The sequence below is a fragment of the Gracilinanus agilis genome, chromosome 5 (genome assembly GCF_016433145.1).
Source record: "Gracilinanus agilis isolate LMUSP501 chromosome 5, AgileGrace, whole genome shotgun sequence".
Classification (NCBI taxonomy): domain Eukaryota; kingdom Metazoa; phylum Chordata; class Mammalia; order Didelphimorphia; family Didelphidae; genus Gracilinanus; species Gracilinanus agilis.
In genome coordinates this window covers 309,552,927-309,570,677 of record NC_058134.1, presented here as the reverse complement: position 1 = coordinate 309,570,677, position 17,751 = coordinate 309,552,927, and the positions used below count along the sequence as shown (strand labels likewise).

General features: G+C 57.2%; 2 protein-coding genes across 3 annotated transcripts in view; one reads left to right on the top strand and one right to left on the bottom strand.

Annotated features, from left to right (window-relative positions):
* The first annotated feature begins 1,511 nt into the window (after nucleotides 1-1,511).
* XRCC6 (X-ray repair cross complementing 6) lies at nucleotides 1,512-15,654 on the top strand. 2 transcript variants are annotated; one of them, XM_044678109.1, is made up of 13 exons: nucleotides 1,512-1,554; nucleotides 1,912-2,006; nucleotides 2,607-2,719; nucleotides 5,633-5,771; nucleotides 5,861-6,115; nucleotides 6,818-7,001; nucleotides 9,002-9,188; nucleotides 10,835-11,003; nucleotides 11,952-12,113; nucleotides 12,222-12,351; nucleotides 13,015-13,115; nucleotides 13,781-13,894; nucleotides 15,378-15,654. In XM_044678109.1, the coding sequence occupies exons 2-13, from the start codon at nucleotides 1,925-1,927 to the stop codon at nucleotides 15,581-15,583; spliced, it is 1,842 nt and encodes a 613-aa protein (XP_044534044.1). In that variant the 5' UTR covers nucleotides 1,512-1,554; nucleotides 1,912-1,924; the 3' UTR covers nucleotides 15,584-15,654. The 2 variants fall into 2 exon arrangements, with proteins under 2 accessions (XP_044534044.1, XP_044534045.1); XM_044678110.1 differs by having other exon boundaries at nucleotides 1,515-1,554; nucleotides 15,384-15,654.
* A 778-nt stretch (nucleotides 15,655-16,432) lies between these two features.
* The window catches only part of SNU13 (small nuclear ribonucleoprotein 13), a 16,941-nt gene continuing 15,622 nt past the window's right edge, over nucleotides 16,433-17,751 (bottom strand). The window contains exon 2 of the mRNA XM_044679305.1: nucleotides 16,433-16,901. Within this exon, the coding sequence (XP_044535240.1) occupies nucleotides 16,588-16,901 (314 nt within the window). The 3' untranslated portion in view covers nucleotides 16,433-16,587. The remainder of the gene's footprint in view (nucleotides 16,902-17,751) is intronic.

Below are 17,751 nucleotides of genomic sequence, written 5' to 3'. Positions count from 1 at the left end.
CACCCATGTTGAGGGCCCCGCCCCCGGCCGATGACCTCACGGCCCCGGGGGCGGAGGGGCGGGGCCTACCGCGCTCCAGCAACTCAGTGGACCGCGCTGGTGACCTCCTGAGAACCTGCTGCGCATGTGCGACACCTCCTTCAGCCCATCCTCCGCAAGATTGCTGACCAGGAAGAGAGGGAAGGTCTACACCTCTTCCCCCGAGGGAAGAACTTGTGGCTTCGCACAGCGCATGTCTGCCACTACCAACTCATCTTCGGTTCTGATTGTATCAGTCTGGGGGGCGGGGGTGGGGCCTCCGGAGAAGGAATTCCACGTACTCCGCCTGAGCCACAACAAGGAGGCGGGGTCGGGAAGCTGAGGGGCGGGAAACGAGAGACCGAGGACCAGCCTGCGCAAGTGCACGACCGCCCAGCCCAACCAGAAAATAACCACGTGGGGGCGGAGCCTGGTTGCGTGCCTGTGTGTACTGTATTTGAATCGTTTTGCGCATGTGCATATCAAAACTTTCTCTCCCTGCTGCTAGGCCCCTGAATTGCCCGAAAGTTGCGAAAGTACTTTCTGCGCATGTGCTTTACGTTCCTCCGGCCTCGGATGCTTTCGATTAGATGAGATTGGCGCCAAGGAAGGAATAAAGTTGAAATTTTTTTCCTTCTCTACCAAAACTGGAATAAGAGGGAGGTGGGGCGCTTAGGTAGCGCAGGAGTTCAAATCCAACCTCAGACACTTACTAGCTGTGTGACCCTGGGCAAGTCACTTAATCCTGTTGCTAAATTTCCTCATCTGTCAAATGAGCTGAAGGAACCGGTAAAAACGACTCTAGGATCTTTTCTAGGAAAACCCTAAATGAGATCGGGAATTGTCACACAGGACTGAAAACAACTAACCAGGTTGCTAGTTAGTGTCTTCCCCCTTCTCTCCAGCTACTATTATATCTGGTATGTAGTCTATATCTGTGCCTCCCTCAATACAGATTTTTGTATTCTCAGTGCTGCTGAGGTGAGGCTGGTCGAGTCTATGTGCCCCTCCTACTTATGCATGTCTCTGAGTTAAGTCATTTGGTCATTATTAGCTTCCTATATAAGAAGCGACTCCTAGGTTCCGGGGCTACAAACTCGGTAGCGGTGGGCGGGGCGCGGCCGTCCTCGAGGAGCGCTTGCAGCTGGCATGTGATTGGCTCAGAAAAAGTAGAGACAAAGTAGCAATGTTCCGGGGGAGGAGGCGGCCAGGAGAGGTTTCCTGTAGGAATAGCCTTGAAGAAACGTGGAGATTCCAGGCTTGGGGGACTGCCAGCTCGAGGACACGGAGGAAGACTTCGGGCAGAACGTGCCAGGTTGGGGCTGTCCAGGGAGAGGGGCCGGGCTTGACCCTCTGCGCATGTGCACCACGTTCCCGCTCACCCAGACATCCTCCGGTCGAGGGTCACTTGTTTGCATCCCAGGCTCTGGGAGGGCGGGGAGGAAGGCTGCACGTGTGGGCGCGTGCGCACTGAGGGAAGCTCCAGCCGGCTTCTAGCTCCGCTCTGCGCCTGCCTTTCTGGTCCCAGCGCCCCAGGTAAGAGTGGGCAATTCCCTCCTAGGGTGTGCGCCCCCGCCACGTCTCCCAGCGCCTGAGGGGCTGCCCCGGGGCTAGAGAGCCTCCGGAGGGCGGGTCCCTGCTGCTCCGCGGGGCTGGGCTGGGCTGGGGGTGGGGCCCGTCTCGGTTCCGGCTCTGGGCTTCTGCGGAGGCTTTTCTGCGAGGGGACGTCCCCCTTTACGGGACGCCAGCAGTCCTGCCCTTGTGGACCCCGCTGTGGATCCGGGTGAGAGAGAGGGAGGGGGGTGCGTGCGAGCGTGGATCGGCCCTGGCCCCCGCAGAGCTCACCCGGGCCTCCCGGCGAGGCAACTCGGCTCCTTTTTTTCTCTCCGAAAGGATCCCGTGGGCCATGTCTGCGTGGGAGTCGTACTACAAACACGAAGGAGCCGAGGAGGAGGAGGAGGAGCAGGAGGAGGGGGCCGAAACGGAAGGTACGGGCTGGGAGTATTCCCTTCTGAGATTCAGGAGGGCTTCCGAGAAGAGGCATCCTTTAAAATGAATTTCACCGCCTACATGTTCCCCGGGAACTGTCCCAGCTAACGGGAATTCTCCCAGCACACAGGTTCCAAGGCAGAAGTGCTAGGCAGTGGGCATTAAGGGACTTGTTCAGGGTCACTCAGCTAGGAAGTGTCTGAGACCAGATGGGAACCCAGGACTGGCACGCATCCGCTGAGCCCGTGTTCCATTTGTGCCCACGGAGAAGAGAGGCATCCAGGGCCTGGGGCTGATCCAGCTTCGTTGCCCCTAAAGGAAGGGCTTGCCTTGGGTTTCTCTGGCCAGGCAGGCCCAGGGAGGCGGATTTCCCCTTGTTCTAGGAGGAAGAGCCCAGGCCCATTAGAGCCCCAGGGAAGCTGGAGCTGGAAGGAGCAGATGATGAGGGAGATGGGACCAGGTGACTGGAAGTGATTCCCAAATTCTGCTGGCCCTAACCTAAGCCCTTCAGAAGGGGTTTGTTAAGGAGAAGTAACCAGCTCAGTCCTTAGCCTGTGAACTAGGAGCTTGAATTGCTTGTAAATGTTTTCCCTTTATAGGAAACTATAAGTATTCAGGCCGGGACAGTTTGATTTTCTTAGTCGATGCCTCCAAAGCTATGTTTGAGCCCCAGGATGAAGGTCCAAGAACTTCTTTTGATCTAACCATCCAGGTAAGGCCACATTTTATATACAACGAAGCTGAAACTTCCCAGTGGTTGTGCTCGCAAACGGGGGCTGGATTTAATTGGCAAAATGTATTATCTGTAGCCCGAGACAGCCTTTTTGTTTTGTTTTGTATTTCACGCACACTCCAGAAAAGTCCATCTATCTCTAAAGGAGATCCAAAAAGGAGCAGCATCCTTTGTGAAAACACAAGTTTGTTACCTCCGGCTTGCTTAGAGGAAAAAAGATAACCTGATGCCTTGCTTTCCCAGCTGTCTTCCTGGATGGTTAACTTCTGAATTTCAGTACTGGGTGTGGTTTGTTGTTTTTTTTAAACTTCAATAGCCTTCCTTTCAGGGGTGACCCTATTGCTAGATTCTCGCTTCCCTCCCCGTGTGACAAATGAATGTAGTCAAGAAAAATGGCTCCATATGTTTGCTGGGGGGCCCCCCACGTTCTGGCCCTGGATAGTCAGGAGCCCTCTGCAGTTGGTCATTATTGCATTGGCCAGAGCTTTGGCTTGATAGTCTCTATCTGTGCTGCTTTCCTTTTGAGTCGGTTCAGTAGGTTAACATCTCAGTGTGTCTTTTGGCTACCGTGTTGCTCGGGTCTCTTTCTAATGCTTCCGGGTCCCTTCTCTATTGGGAAGTTGAGTCCCTTTACATTCAGTAAATGATCCACTTGGCCAATCGGCCATTTTTCCTGTTTGCATCAGAAGGGCATACAAGCATCCTCATTGGAATGTCCTTCCCAGCAGATCAGGTTTGGGAGGCTGCAGGTTTCCCAGCTGCTTTCCTGAGGGAGGAGCGTGCCCACTTCAGGTGCTTGTTCTGAATATCTCGCCAGTTTTCCTGGATTCTCAGGGTTCTCAGGCGGGGATGAGGAAACAGAATTCTCTTCAGAAGCTGTGCTTTGGATCTCTGAGGGTTATCACTGGTGGAGGGGAGAAAAGGGAGACTAAAGGAGGAGAACAAGGGATCTGGCTGGCTGCAGATAGGTTGTGCCTGTTCTCATGGCCTTCTCTGGACGTTGCTAAAGATTTATTTGTAGGTTTCCCAGCCTCCAAGGCCCGAGAAGGACATGCTGACAGCAAGAACAAGGGCCCCATTCACTTGGTTCTTGGGCTGGATTGCTGCTCCAAGGTCTGGGGCCAGGCAGCCGTCTAGCCTTCTCTGCAGGCGCAGTAAGCGGGCTAAGGGCGAAGCTTTTTGTTCGGGATCAATCAGCAGGGGAAGCTGGTGGCTGGGCAGGGAGGCCCTCCAGCACTGTAACAGAACTCAGCAACTGTGTGTGCCCATTCCTTCCTCCCTTCCACCTTAGAATCCATACTAAGTATCAGTCCCAAGGCCTGGAGCGATGAGGGCTGGGCAGCGGTGTTCAGGAAGAAAGATTCCATTTGGGGGTCGCGCCTCTCCAGTAAAAGTTGGTTTCATGAAAACCCGCCCTTCCTCCAGACCTCCAGGTAGACCGCCTTCAGGGCTCTGTGGACAGCCACTTGTTTTTGGAGGCTGAGAATCATCAATTTGAGGAAGTTGCATTTTTTTTTAACTCTTACTTTCCTTTTTAGAATCAATACTGTGTATTGGTTCCGAGGTGGAAGACTGGTAAGGGGTTGGGCAATCGGGGTTGAGTGACTAGCCCAGGGTCACACAGCCTGGAAGTGCCTAAGGCCAGATTGGAACCCCCTTCTTAGGCCTGGCTCTCTACCCTCTGAGCCACCTAGCTGCCCCTGGAAGTTGCTTTTTATGGTAATATCGTAGGCCATCATTGAGGCTGGATTTCTCTTGTGAAAGTTCAACCTTGAAAGACTCCTCCTGCCTCCATTCCCAGAAACTTAACTTTTGTGTGGGGTGACATAGGGTGACGCTTTCTGTGGGCAGACCCAAAGATGGAGGGGAGCCAGCTTGATCTAGACGAGGTTGGTTTGGGGGACGTTTAAGACCCATTTTTGGTGGGGAGGGGAAGGACAATTCTATGTGTGTGTTCCCTTGGGGGATGGGGTGGTTTACAGCTTTCCGTTTACCAAAAGGAAATGGTGGTTACAAAAGACAGACTGCCATTCTGATAGGAATGAGAGGGTTCTGGTGTCCTGGGTGCCTGGAGGAGCTTATGGATCCGAGGCCAGGCAAATGATGGAAGGGCACGAATCTCACGATGGCGGTCATCCCCCCAAATGGGGCGGCCCCCAAAGCCCTCTCGTTCTCTCTCCGGCCTGGGCACCGTTTAGCTAATGACAAAGCAGCCTGCCTTTGTGTGGCATCTTCAGGGTTTTCAGAGGGTTCTCTCCCTCCCCCCATCGAGCATCTTAGTACATGACTGCAGGATCACATTGGATTCAAACAGCTTCTTGGAGCTAACGAAATCAAGGCTGAATCTGGGACCGGGGCCATGGCTAGAGAGGCAGCTGTAGTGACCATCGGAGCTAGAATCTCCTGGGAAGGAGGCCTTCTTTCCTTTTCAATTAGAGTAGACCCAAGTGTCCCAGGAGGAGACTTTGGGCTTAGCCTGGGGGTTTTTGGCTCTTACTACACACATTTCGTCCAGGATACTCAGATTTGTTCGCCAGCATCTTTTCTTGGTTTTCCGTCTTATCCAGAGCCATTTAAGGTAAAGAAGGTCCCAAATCCCTTAATGAGAGTTGCCCCAAGTGGGATGAGGAGATGGTGGGTCCCCCTTTCTCCTGGAGCTCCTCCATGAAGGTTGAGTGACTGCATCTCGGGCTGACGTAGCAGGATAGGCTAGAGACGTGTCTCCCCGCTGAGCGGCGCCCCAGCGATGCCTAGGAAGGGAGATTCTTCCTCCGAATCAGTCTCCGTTTTGCTGCTGTCTCGCGGCCTCCGTGCTTTTCTCTGGGCTTTGCACGTGGTAGGGGCCTGACGAATGCTTAGAGTCCTTCCTGACCTGGCCGTGCCTCTCCCCAGTGCATCCAGAGTGTATACAGCAGCAAGATCATTAGCAGCGACCGAGACCTCTTGGCCGTGGTCTTCTACGGGACGGACAGAGCCAAGAACTCGGTGAACTTCAGAAACGTCTACGTCCTCCATGAGCTGGATAGCCCAGGTACTCGCGTTTGGCCAGGGCTCTCCTCTCGGGCACTGCCCCGGCCCGCCATCTTTCTGACCATCCTTTCCTTGGGGCTCCCTACGTAGGTGCGAAAAGAATACTTGAACTTGACCGGTTTAAGGGAGAACAAGGAGAGAAAAATTTCCAGGAGCTGATTGGCCACGGCCTAGACTATTCCCTGAGCGAGGCCCTGTGGGTCTGCGCCAACCTCTTCAGCGGGGTCCGGCTCAAAATGAGCCACAAGCGAATCATGCTGTTCACCAATGAGGACGACCCCCACGGCAATGACAGTGCCAAAGCCAGTCGGGCCAGAACCAAAGCCAGTGATCTCCGTGACACAGGTGGGTGGTGCTCCGCCGTCCCGGAGAGACCCACTGAGGGTCCGAGAGCTAGGAGACCTGGGGGGAACCCCCATGGGGGGCTGGACCAACGTTGGGGCATTTGTTTCTGTGCTTGAGAGAGAGGGAGGGGAAATCCTGCATTTCAGGGGTGTCGAGTTTGAAGATTGTCTGCATTTATGAAGCACCAGCTGGATGGGAGACATTGAGCTCTGTTCTGGGGTTAAAAAGGCAAAAAATGGGAACTCTCTTTGCTTTCCATGAGTTTCTGGTCTCCTCCATTAGTCCTATCCTGCAGGCAGGGAAGATTCACTCAGGATGGGCTGGCTTTCAGACCTCTCCCCCTTTAAACCTGGGCTCCAATCTGGCCTCAGACACTTACTAGCCAGGTGACCCTGGACAAGTCACCTAACCCATTGCCCATTCTTCTACCTTGGAACTGTATACAGTATTGATTCTGAGCCAGAAGGGGAGAGTTTAAAAAAAATAAATAGATTCATTCAGCACTTGTTTGTTGGGGCAGCTAGGGAGGCCAGCGGACAGGGCCCAGGCTCAGCTCTGGCCTTTGGGGCTCTGCTGCATAGGACCAGTTTCAGGAGGGAAGGTCGGGGTTTAGACACCAGGCAGTGCTGAGTTTGGGGGCAGGAGCGGGGTCCAGTGACCGCCACTAATGTGCCCATTTGCCTCCTTCTGCTCTGGCACCAGGTATCTTCCTCGATCTCATGAACCTGAAGAAGCCCGGGGGGTTTGACGTTTCCTTGTTCTACAGGGACCTCATCACCCCAGCCGAGGGCGAGGACCTCGGGGTTCACTTTGAAGAGTCAGGAAGGCTGGAAGACCTCCTGAGGAAGGTTCGGGCCAAGGAGACCAGGAAGCGCTCTCTGGCCAGGTGAGCCCCAGGCCAGCCCCAGAGGGCTCTGTCTGTCTCTCTTTGGGGGGTGCAGCGCCATGTCTCTCGGCTAGCTTTCCTTCCGTTTGAATGAACCAAGGAGTGTGAAAGGAACCCAGGATCCTGGTGCGTTAGGCCCAGCATGGACCTGGCTGGTCCCTTCCCCAACCAACAGAGCCTCGAAGGCCTTGTTCAGAGTGTCTGGCTTTCTCAGGAGTCTTTGCCGTGTTAGAGGCCTCCCTGACCTCTTCGGCCAGCAGTCTTTGGAAGGCCAGTGGGAGAGGAGGAAGGGGGCCTCCCGCTGTCTCCACGGGAAAAGACAGTGGCAGGCTCCGTCCCTCCCGTTTTCTTTCATAAAAGGTGAAGGTGAGGTTTGAAGAGCCAGAGAAGGCCAGAAGTCCTGACCTCCCACCCTCGGGCCTCCACGTGCCTCTACATCTTCTCGGGCATCCGTAAAAGGGGAGAAGGGGAAGATGATGGTCAGATTGGATATCAGAGTTTGGTCTCCAGGGAGCGATGACTCGATTCCAAAAGAGACGCCCAAGTCAGGATGACTTTTATATGGTGGTTTATTTCCAATTAGGAAGGTTGAAGGTGGGAAAATGAGAGAGAGAAACTCCGGCCTGGACCGGAGACCCGAGCCAGGGAGGCCCAGAGGCCCCAGCAGAGGGGACACGGAGGTGAATCAAACAGGCTTCTAGCCACGAGGCCTCCTCTAAGAAGGGAGGCAAGAGAGGCCTCCCTGAGGCTGGAGCCTCCAGAAACGCCAAGAGAAGAGAAGGAGAGTCAGCCTGACTTACCCACGTGACAGTTCAGAGGGGGGCCGTCTGAGGGCTCCCCTGAGCTCCTTCCACACCAAGTTCAAAGCCCCAAAAGCCCCTCACAGGAAGTTACCATCCTATTTAAAAGGCAGCAGCTTCCGTCACTTCCTGCGTCCACCTCCAGTTTCACGTGGACAAATGGCAGCTTCAGCCCTGTTTCGGGGTGCCCAGGGGGCAGCCACGTGGCTTTGATTTGTCACTAGCATATGTGGCTCACAGACCTCCCCCTCCCCACTCTTTTTTTTTTTTTTTTTTAAACCCTTAACTTCTGTGTATTGGCTCCTTGGTGGAAGACTGGTAAGGGTAGGCAGTGGGGGTCAAGTGACTTGCCCAGGGTCACACAGCCAGGAAGTGTCTGAGGCCGGATTTGAACCCAGGACCTCCTGTCTCTAGGTCTGGCTCTCCATCCACTGAGCTACCCAGCTGCCTGCCCTCCCCACTTAATTCTAAGTTAGGTGGGTGACATTCCTGGAAGAATGAATGAGGGGGAGCTAATTCCATTTACACACATCTTATGGTGCCCCTTTAATGTGTGGGTGGGCAGGGGCATCCTGCCTGTGGCCTGTCAGGTTTTCACTGGAGTGTCTTCGGGCCTGGAAGCCCAGAACGTTAGGACTCCAGGCCTCTTGTTCAGAACCTCCCGCTGAAAACGAGGACCCTTCGGGGATGGACGCCGAGGACCCACCCTGTGTCGCTGGGCTTCCGGCGAGGGCCAGAATCCTCCTTGGCCATAAGGACGTGTCCGCGCTATCTGCTTCCAAGGCTGTTCCTGGCTCAGGGAGGCGGGCTGTCGAGTCACCCTATTTAGAGATGGGAAGGCCGAGGGGATAGCCTAAACTGAAGCCAGGCCCTGTGACGCCTCGCTTAGTTCTCCTCTCTGCGGCACGTTGCCACAAAGCTTTCTCCTGGCCCTTGGTCTGCGCCCAGTGAGACCGACGGGAGCCCCACTGGCCTGGGAGGAGTGGCTTCAGGGCCTGGAGCTAGAGCCAGGGAGGTCTGAGTTCAAGTCCTGCCTCAGATACTTCCTAGCTGGGAGGCAAAGTCACTGAACCTCTGTCTGCCTCAGTTTCCTCATCTATCAAATGGGGATGATAACGGTTCCCAGTTTTGTTGGGAAGATCAGATTGATCTCAGTGATGTAGAAAAGCCAGCTGTATTATTATCTCTCTTTCCCCTCAGGCTGAAGTTCAAACTGGGCAAGGACGTGGCCCTTACGGTCAGCATTTTTAACCTGGTCCAAAAGGCCTACAAGCCTCTTCCCATCCGGCTTTACCGGGAAACAAATGAGCAGGTGAAGACCAAGACGCGAACGTTTAGTGTTGAGACGGGTAGCTTGCTCCTGCCCAGCGACACCAAGAGGTCTCAGGTAAGCGCCTGTGGGGCCCGGGGGCTGTTAAAGTCATTAATAGGCATTTTTGCCCCCTCTCCCCCATTTAAAAGAGAAAGCAAAAGTATTCCCCCCCAACCTGGAGGGTGGTCAGAAAGTAGGCCAGCTGCAGCTTCCAGGAGTTGCGCTGCCCTCCCACCCACCTACTGCACTTCTGCATTGCGTTCTGCCATGCGCCCAGTAGAAGTCTCAGGGAGAAACGGGGGTGGGGCGTTGCCTTCACGCTGCTGGGACTGCTCCTCAAGCGTTCCGGGGGCGTTTCATCTCGGATACTCGCTCTGCTTCCAAGGCCTGGGTTGTACTTCTGGCAAACTTGGCAGAGCAGCTCTCAGAATTCTAAGAGGCTGTGGATGACAGTTGCCCCCCAAAATTCAAAAACTGTGGTCCTAGCCTACCTGGCTCGCCAAATGTAATGTGGAAGTATCCTAGATGGATATCAGATGTTAAAATCCACCTAGGAACTCCTCAGGGCCAATTAAGCACCAAACCTTTTATCTTGGGAACAAAGTTTATTTAACAAAAAAGGATTAAAGGTAACTGGATAGGTATGACCCTAACTCTACTCACACTACCTCCACCCAACTTCTACGTTCCCTGCTTAGGGAAGCCTTCTTTTCTTCTCAGGGCCCTGCTTAATCCTCCCTGTGCTATCGAAACCCTTTCCCAAGCTATCTGACTTAATCTAAACTTCATACCAATAATTAATAAGAAAGAAAGGGGGTAGAAACCCCTGGGTTTGGCTGCTATACTAAGTAACCAGAGTTATAGATGGAAAGCTTTGGATTACCTTAACCAATAGGAATTCTGGCAGTCGATTCATCATGGCAGATGAAAACTGGACTCAGTGAAACGGGTTTCTTCCAAGTAAATCTTGTACCTGGATGCCAAGGAGTTCTCCACGAAATCCTGACCTTCAGGGGAGTCCCTTAGAGTAAAACCCTCCTTCAGCTTACAGCTGCAGGCAGAGACAAAACCCACTCCCAGCTCAGAGAAGACCCCAGAAGGAAGTGAAGTTCAGTTATTTTCCATTGTAGACCCACAATTCCTTTCTTACCCAGGATCCTTTCCCAGGGCTTATCTCAAAATTCCCTTCTTTCAACTAACCCTGGAAAACCAGACCATCCCTAACGTCCTCCTGCTTGGCCTCCGCTCCGGCCGCTCTCTGGGCTTTCCCGAGCTCACCCTTGTGTCAGGGCACACTGGGGGCCTGGGGGGCTGCTGCCAGGCCTAAGGCTCTGCCTGCTTTGGTGGCTGGCTCTCCAGAATGCTCGGTCCCTTCTCAGCTCTGCCAGCAGGGTAGGCGTGTCACCTCCAGCGGGCATGTTAGCCAGGCGGGCAGTGATGGGGGACGTTTTCCTAGGCCCGGATGGCTTTTACTCTTCTCTGAGGACTGATCCCCAGGCGGAGCGCTCTGCATTCCTACCCCTCGGCCCATCCTCGGCCCTGAGCCTTCCTCGGGCTCTCTCGAAGGATAAGGATGGTGTCCGGGGATTCGGCCGTGCCCACGCCGGGCCTCTGTGCCCGCAGCTCCTGTCTGTGGGATGGGCCGGGGAGGTGGGAAGGAAGGGCAGCCCGAGGGGCAGGAGCCCGAGGCAGGCCTCTCCCGGTGCTCTCCTGCCCTCTAGGTGTATGGAGGCCGCCCCATCGTGATGGAGAAGGCCGAGACGGAGGAGCTGAGGAGGTTCGACGAGCCAGGCTTGGTTCTGATAGGCTTCAAGCCTCTCTTTCTGCTCAAGCAGCACCACTTCCTGAGGCCTTCCCTGTTCGTGTACCCGGAGGAATCCCTCATCCACGGTGAGTTCCTCAGACAGGCCTGACCCCGGAAACCAGCGAGAGGGGGAGCTGGCGGGGGGACCCCCTGCCTCGGACCCCGAACACAGCATCCGTTCTAAGAGAAGGCCTCCTGGCCAGAGGCAGGCACGGGCAGGTGCGAGCGCAGGGGGACAGCTGGGGGCTGCCACGGCCGGGCTGGGATGACGCCTTGTCTTACTGCGCGGCTTCCTGTCCTCTGCCTCTGCGGGCAGGGCGGGCAGGAGAGGGTCCGAACAGGGCGAGATGCGTTAGAGGGCCAGCCGTGGCACTCTCGAGAGCATCCTGCCTTCCCGTCTCTGGGGGGGGCCGGCGAGCCCCGACCTCTGACCCCCGATGCTCCTTCCTGGTTTACTGGATGGGGAATGAGCTCACTTTTCATGCCCGCCTCTCCCACAGAGAGAGGGAGGGGGAGAGAGCAAGAGCATGCAAGTGAACTAGCAGGGCTGACACCCCCTCCCCATGTGTGTCCCCTCCCTGAGGGGAGCCGAGAAGCCCTCCCAGATTGTCTGGCGTTCCTGTGCAAGTTGGCCTTTCAGACGACTCTTAGGAACCCATTGAGGGGAGAGGGGGGGCTTCCTCATCTTGCTCTACCCCAGAATTCCAGCTTTTAGATCTGTAATTATTTGTTGGGGGGGAGGTGGAAGGTGCGTTTATGGAGCACCTTCTGTATGCCAGACCCTGTGATATTGTCTCGTTTGTGCCTCACGGGACACCCTAGGACGCAAGTGCTATCTTTAGCCCTATTTTACAGTTCAGGTAACTGAGGCAGGCAGAGGGGATGGGACTTGCCCAGGTTCACCCAGTCATAAGTGCCTGAGGTGACCCAGCTTTCTGCCCTTGCCCAGCCAGCCGGTGGCCTGATAGGAAAAGAGGGGCAGGGGGGCCCCGCCAATTATTTTGGAATCTTGACCTTTAGGGCTCTTTCCCTAGGAAGTACAACACTGTTCAGTGCTTTACTCACCAAGTGCCTGGAGAAGGGGGTGCTGGCCCTGTGCAGATACACCCCCCGCCAGAACAGCCCCCCGTACTTCGTGGCCCTGGTGCCTCAGGAGGAGGAGCTGGATGCCCAGAGAGTTCAGGTGACCCCTCCAGGTAGGCCCTGCTCCTGAGGCGGGCGCCCTCGGCGGTGGGCCGGCTTGGGGTTCCCCCGTCCGTGGGGCTCTGGGCCCATCGCACGGGCCGCGTCGCTTCTCCCGGCAGGCTTCCAGCTCGTCTTCTTGCCCTATGCCGACGACAAGCGGAAGGTGCCCACGACGGAGAAAGTCCCGGCCAGCCCGGAGCAGGTGGACAAGATGAAGGTGATCGTGCAGAGGCTCCGCTTCAAGTACCGGTGAGTGTGGGCCGGAGCGCCGGGCAGCTCCTCCTGCTCGCCTCCGGCCGGAGCGGATCAGACACAGCGAGGGGCCCTGGCCGACCCCGCGTTCCCGCTGGGGACGTCTGCCTGGGCTCTTGTCTTGTCCCTTTGGAAAAGCCCTCCAAGAACGTGGGCCGACGCTCGAGGCCCCCGGGCCGGCCCTTCCCGTGAGCGCAGGGACGCCGCCACGCCGCTCTGGGTACCCATCTAGGCTCCCCCAAGCTGGAGGCGGCAGCAGCGGCATCAGTAAATGCGACTTGAGAAAGTCCGGGTCCAAATAAAGCCAAGGGAAGGGTCAGACCCCCAGGAGAGGGGGTCATCCCCGAACTCTCACTTTGACTAACGCGGCAGGCCCGGCGCTCATTGGCCCCAGACTGGCCTCCTTCCAGGCTGCCCCTCGCCCAGGGACCCGAGTTCACCCCGAGTGCCCTGCCAGGGCCACGGCCGGGCCCCGCAGAGGGAAGGACTTGCCCGAGCTCACCTGGCCTTCGGGCTCACCGGCCATCCGGCTGCCTCTCCTGCCTGCACTGGGGCAGCCGAGTCCTTGGGCTTCCCTTCCCCTGGGTCCCCCCACTCCCAGCCCCAGGCAGGCACTTGCGTGTGCTGATCCGGGGTCTGCCCTGCGGGCTCCGCTTATAGGAGCGACAGCTTCGAGAACCCCGTCCTGCAGCAGCACTTCCGGAACTTGGAGGCCCTGGCCCTGGACCTGACGGAGCCCGAGCACGCCCCGGACCTGACCCGTAAGTGGCTGCTCCCACGGGGGGTCTCTGGGGATCCAAACGCAGAGATGTCCGTCGGGGCCCTTCCAGCCTCCCTGGGCCTTGGCCCCCGAGACGGCCTCGGACCCTTCCTCTTACAGACGGGGCAGGGAGCGCCGGGGGGCACCTGCTGGCAGGCGAGGCGCCCGCAGGGGCATCCTCTGTGGCCGTGGCCAGGGTCCCCGCTGCTGGTGCACGATCCCAGGCCCCGCTGGAGCTGTCCGGTCATGGGGATCCCGGCGGGCACCAGCACTTGGTCTTGCCTCGTTCCTTGTTAGCCATGCTAGGCAGGGCTAGGGGCTGCGGGGTGTGGGAGAAGGGCCTGCCCGGGAGGGTCCTGCCTCGGGGCCCCTGCGGGTCCCCCCAGGCCTCGTCCATCCCAACAGGGGCCGCTCCCAGGCCGGGTGCACCTTGGAACAAAGGCCAGAGACCCACCATTTACTTAACTGTGGGCGAATCAGGCCACCTCTTCTGGCTCTAGATCCCAGGCTTGAAAGGAAGGGCCTGGACCAGCGGAGGGTAGTCTGGAAGCAGGATCCGAGTTCCGGTCCTGCCTCCACCCCTCCCTGGGCCCCAGGTCCCTCGGGTTAAGTGAGCCCCCTTCGTGTCCCCACCATGGAGCTGAGCTTCCTCCTTCCTGTTCTTAGTGCCCAAAGTGGAAGCGATGGATCTCAGACTGGGCAGCCTGGTGGAGGAGTTTAAGGAGCTCGTCTACCCCCCTGACTATGACCCCGAGAGGAAGGCGGTGAAGAGGAAGCAAGGTGAAGGCTGGGGCTGAGGCTGGGGCTGGGGGGGGGGGCCACCTCCTTCTGCTTTAGAGGTCCAGGGGAGCTTGTTGAGCTGAGACGGACAAGCCCAGAGGCCACAGCCGCTGGCACAGTGCCAGGCCCCACCACCAGTCCCTGGCTACGGGGCACATCCAGAGCTCGCTATTGCCCCTTCCTTCAGAGAAGGGGTCTCTTGGGTTCCCCTGGGCTCTCGCCCTCCTCCCTCCCCCATCCAGTTGTGGCCTGGCTCCCAACTGCCCCCTTCTTGGTTCCTCCAGTCCTCTCCCCCCTCCCCCAGCCACCCCTCCAGTGGCCAAGACCCACTTGGAGAGGCCCACTCTCTCCCCAGATTGCTGTCAGCTCCTTCCTGCCCTTTGTCCCAGCCGGGCTGCCCTCTCCCACTTAGCCCAGCATCCTCGGTGGCTGACCTTCCCTGTGCCCACTGCCCTCGGGTAATGGGGGAGCGCTTGGCCCCCCCGTGCCCCAGTGTTCCCAGACCCTGGCCTTCCACAGGCAGTGGGGGGCCCAGTGAGCCTCCTCAGGTCTCCTGGATGGTGCCACTCCTGGCAGAAGCCTCTGTCCCCTTCCCCCTGCCTGCAGAGGGGGCTCAGCCTTGCTGGAGAGGCCGTTTCATGGGTGGAAGTGACCCACTAAGATAGTCTTGTTGAGGCCCAGGCGGTCTCGCTTCTGCCCATCCCTCCCCCGTGGCTGGCATACAGCAGGCAGGGGCTTTCGGGTTTCTTGAAGCACGCCAGCCATTCAGAGTTTTCTGGGAGACCCCGAGCCGCCTCGAAGCCACCCTGCCAAGCAGCAGTAGCTGCGCCTCCCTGGGCGACTTCTCTGGCTTTCTTGAGACCGCTGGTCATTTTGCTTCTGGGTCTACCCTCCTACCCTGGCACGAGGATTCCTCGTCCCTTTCTCTGGGGGCCCCTTCCCTCAAGAGGATGTGCTGATGGCAGGTTTACCTGAACTAAATCTCAGTGCCCAGACAGAAGGGCAGCAAGGCTGGGCCATGAGGGTCACCAGCCAGGAAGCGTCTGAGGCCACTTTGGAACTCGAGATCTGTCTCTAGGCCTGCTGCTCCTGCTGATGGAGAGCTGCCAGTGGGGGCAGCGTCTATCTTTGTATTCTAGCACTTAGCCCCACGCTGGCACACAGTAGTGCCCAGTAAACGCTGCTGGCCCCCCGCCCCTGGTGGCATTCCCAAATCAAAGCCTTGGGTACCCCTCCAGGCCTTTTGTTTTCCTGACTTCTCCCTCTAGCTCCCACTGCAAGCCCTCATTCCTTAGAGATCGCTGGCAGGTGGCTCCTCTGCTCAAGCACCGCACAGCTCCCTATCGCCCCTGAGCGTCCTCTCCAGGACAGCTGGATGACCACTGGCCGCTTCCCCAGTCCTCCCCTCTGCCCCTCCCTACACCGTCTTTATGTTGCGCACACAGGCAGACCGAGGCGGGGCTTATTCTTTGCTTTTTCCAAGCTACAGATGGAGGGGGTCCTGGAGACAAACAGCCCAAGCTCGAGCTGTCTCAAGAGGAGCTCAAGGCCCACGCTGAGAAGGGCACCCTGGGCAAGCTCACCGTGCCCGTCCTCAGGGAAGCCTGCCGGCTGTGCGGGCTCAAGCCCAGCAGCACCAAGAAGCAGGAGCTCTTGGACCTGCTCCAGGAGCATTTCCAGAAGCCCTGACGGGGAGGCCCGCTTCCCCTCCCTCCTACCTGCCCCTCCTCAAGTTACCAATAAAGAGAACTGCTTCCTTACTCCAGTCTTGGTTCTAAACTGTCTAAACCAACCCTGGCCTTCAAAAAAAGAAATGGAGGCAGGAGGGGGCCTCAAGCTGTGTTGGTGAGCCCTGGCACGTGGGCCTGAGGACGTTTCTCCCATCACCCTCCCCGGCCCGGCCCCTTTGCCTCGGGAGGGGGGGTGCCGTCCCGCCGGCGCTCAGCAGGTTTCTCTAAACTGGTGCAGCCACAGGGCTGGTGCCCGACCTTCCTCGCTGGCAGTGACTGGCTTGGGTTGGGGGTCCAAACTTTAATAGTTGGCTGCCGTCAGAATCCTGCCTGTTTTGTTCATGCAAACGGCCCCTCTAAGAACAGGGGAAGCACGGAAGCCAGGCCTGGGTCCCCATGGCTATGGGATAGGTAAGCTGGATTGGAGGGCAAGCCAGGGAGGAGGTTCAGTGGGTGAAGAAGGCCGGGTAAAGAGGGCGAGTCACAGCCTGCCACTGTCTTCAGAGTCACAGTAGTGATTCTGAAAAAGGAAATCAAACGAACAGCCCCATCAACCCACCCTGAAACCGTGGGGAAACTGCCAGTGTGAGGAAAGCTGGCACCTCGGTGGCAAACGGTCTGATTTGTGTGTGCCAGACGCTGGGCTAAGGGCTTTCCTGAGGAGCGCCACGACTCTGGCCACAATAGGGACAACTAGAAGGCCCGCCTTCCCTTCCCAATGCCCCCAAAGATCTCCCATGAGCGCAGGGACCCAAAATGATGCTTCGAGGCCCAGGAAAAGGACAGTGAAACAAATAACCAGCTCAAATAGCAATAAAAACGTTTAACATTGGAAAGTCACCTGAGAACAGTCTGTGGCCACCTGCACCCTTTAACCAATCCACCAACACCCCTGGCCCTCCCAGGTCAGTTCCCGATCCCGGATGAGCGCTACAAAGAAAGCCCTGAGCCCAAGGGGTTGCATTAGACCAAGAGTCTCTCGATTGACTGCTGGACGGACTGAATCTGAGGCTTGAGCTGAGAGCCTTCTTTGATGGTGACGGAGCACGCGATGACTGGCCTGGAGACGCCGCAAGCCCGGCCCAGTGCCTGCTTGGAGCGCACAAACACGTAGGGCACGTTCTTGTCTTCACACAGCAGGGGCAGATGGAGGATGATCTCCAAGGGCTCGGCATCTGCAGCCATCACAATGAACTCGGAGATGCCTCTGTTGAGAGTCTTGGTGGCTATGGAAGAAAAAGAAACATCAGAGAGCCGGAGGAGGAGGAGGAGGAGAGCTGGACGGGGCCCTCATCTTGTCCAACCCTCTGAGGTCATCCAGGCAGCCCTACATTCCTGCAGATCTTCCCCTTGAGAAAAAGGGCTCCCATGTGATGAGGGACTTGCCCATGCTAACTGTTGCCACTCAGGGCTGGAGCTTTGAAGCCTCCGGGGTGAGACACAGTCAAGGTCCTGGAGAGAAAAGCCAGGCATCCTGCTCTAATACAAGGGCCCAAGCGGCTGAGGCTGGCCCCAGGGTGAGCAGGAAGGGTTCCGAAGGCCTTTTCCCTTTTCTTTTTTTAAACCCTAACTTTCTATCTCAGAATCAATACAGTGAATTGGTTCCAAGGCAGAAGAGTGGTAAGGGCTCGGTCATGGGGGCTAAGTGACTTGCTCAGGGTCACCCAGCTAGGAAGGTTCTGAGGGCAGATTTGAACCCAGGGCCTCCCGACTCAAGGTCTGGCTTTATCCGTGGAGGCACCTGGCTGCCTCCAGCTCCATTACTTTCACTAGCCTCCCTGCCAAATCAGCATTTCTGTTGATCTGACAGGTCACCAAGGCTGGCAAGACCTCTCAGGCCTCAGTTTCTTCATCTGTTAAATGAGATGGCTGCCCTGGAGGAGCAGAGATCCTTCCAGTTTTAAAGGCACGACCCTCTGACTTGCCCAAGGTCACACAGGATAGCAGAAGGCATGAGCAAAGCTGGCCTGTGACCTTTGTCCACAGACTGACTCCGCTTTCCACTCTGAAGGCCTGTGTGCTTCAGGGTCTGGGTGAGACATTGGAAATGACACCCAAAAGTGTATCCCTGGAGCCTTGCCGCAGGGCAGAGCTCTGTGTTCCTCTCCCAACTTTAGCTATCTCCCT

Bases quoted from the DNA above. Each gene is read 5' to 3' on its own strand.
- XRCC6 (XM_044678109.1), top strand. From the start codon at position 1,925: ATGTCTGCGTGGGAGTCGTACTACAAACACGAAGGAGCCGAGGAGGAG. The intron at 13,116-13,780 runs GTAAGTGGCTGC...TCCTGTTCTTAG, and splicing joins GCACGCCCCGGACCTGACCC to TGCCCAAAGTGGAAGCGATG. The intron at 13,895-15,377 runs GTGAAGGCTGGG...GCTTTTTCCAAG, and splicing joins GGCGGTGAAGAGGAAGCAAG to CTACAGATGGAGGGGGTCCT.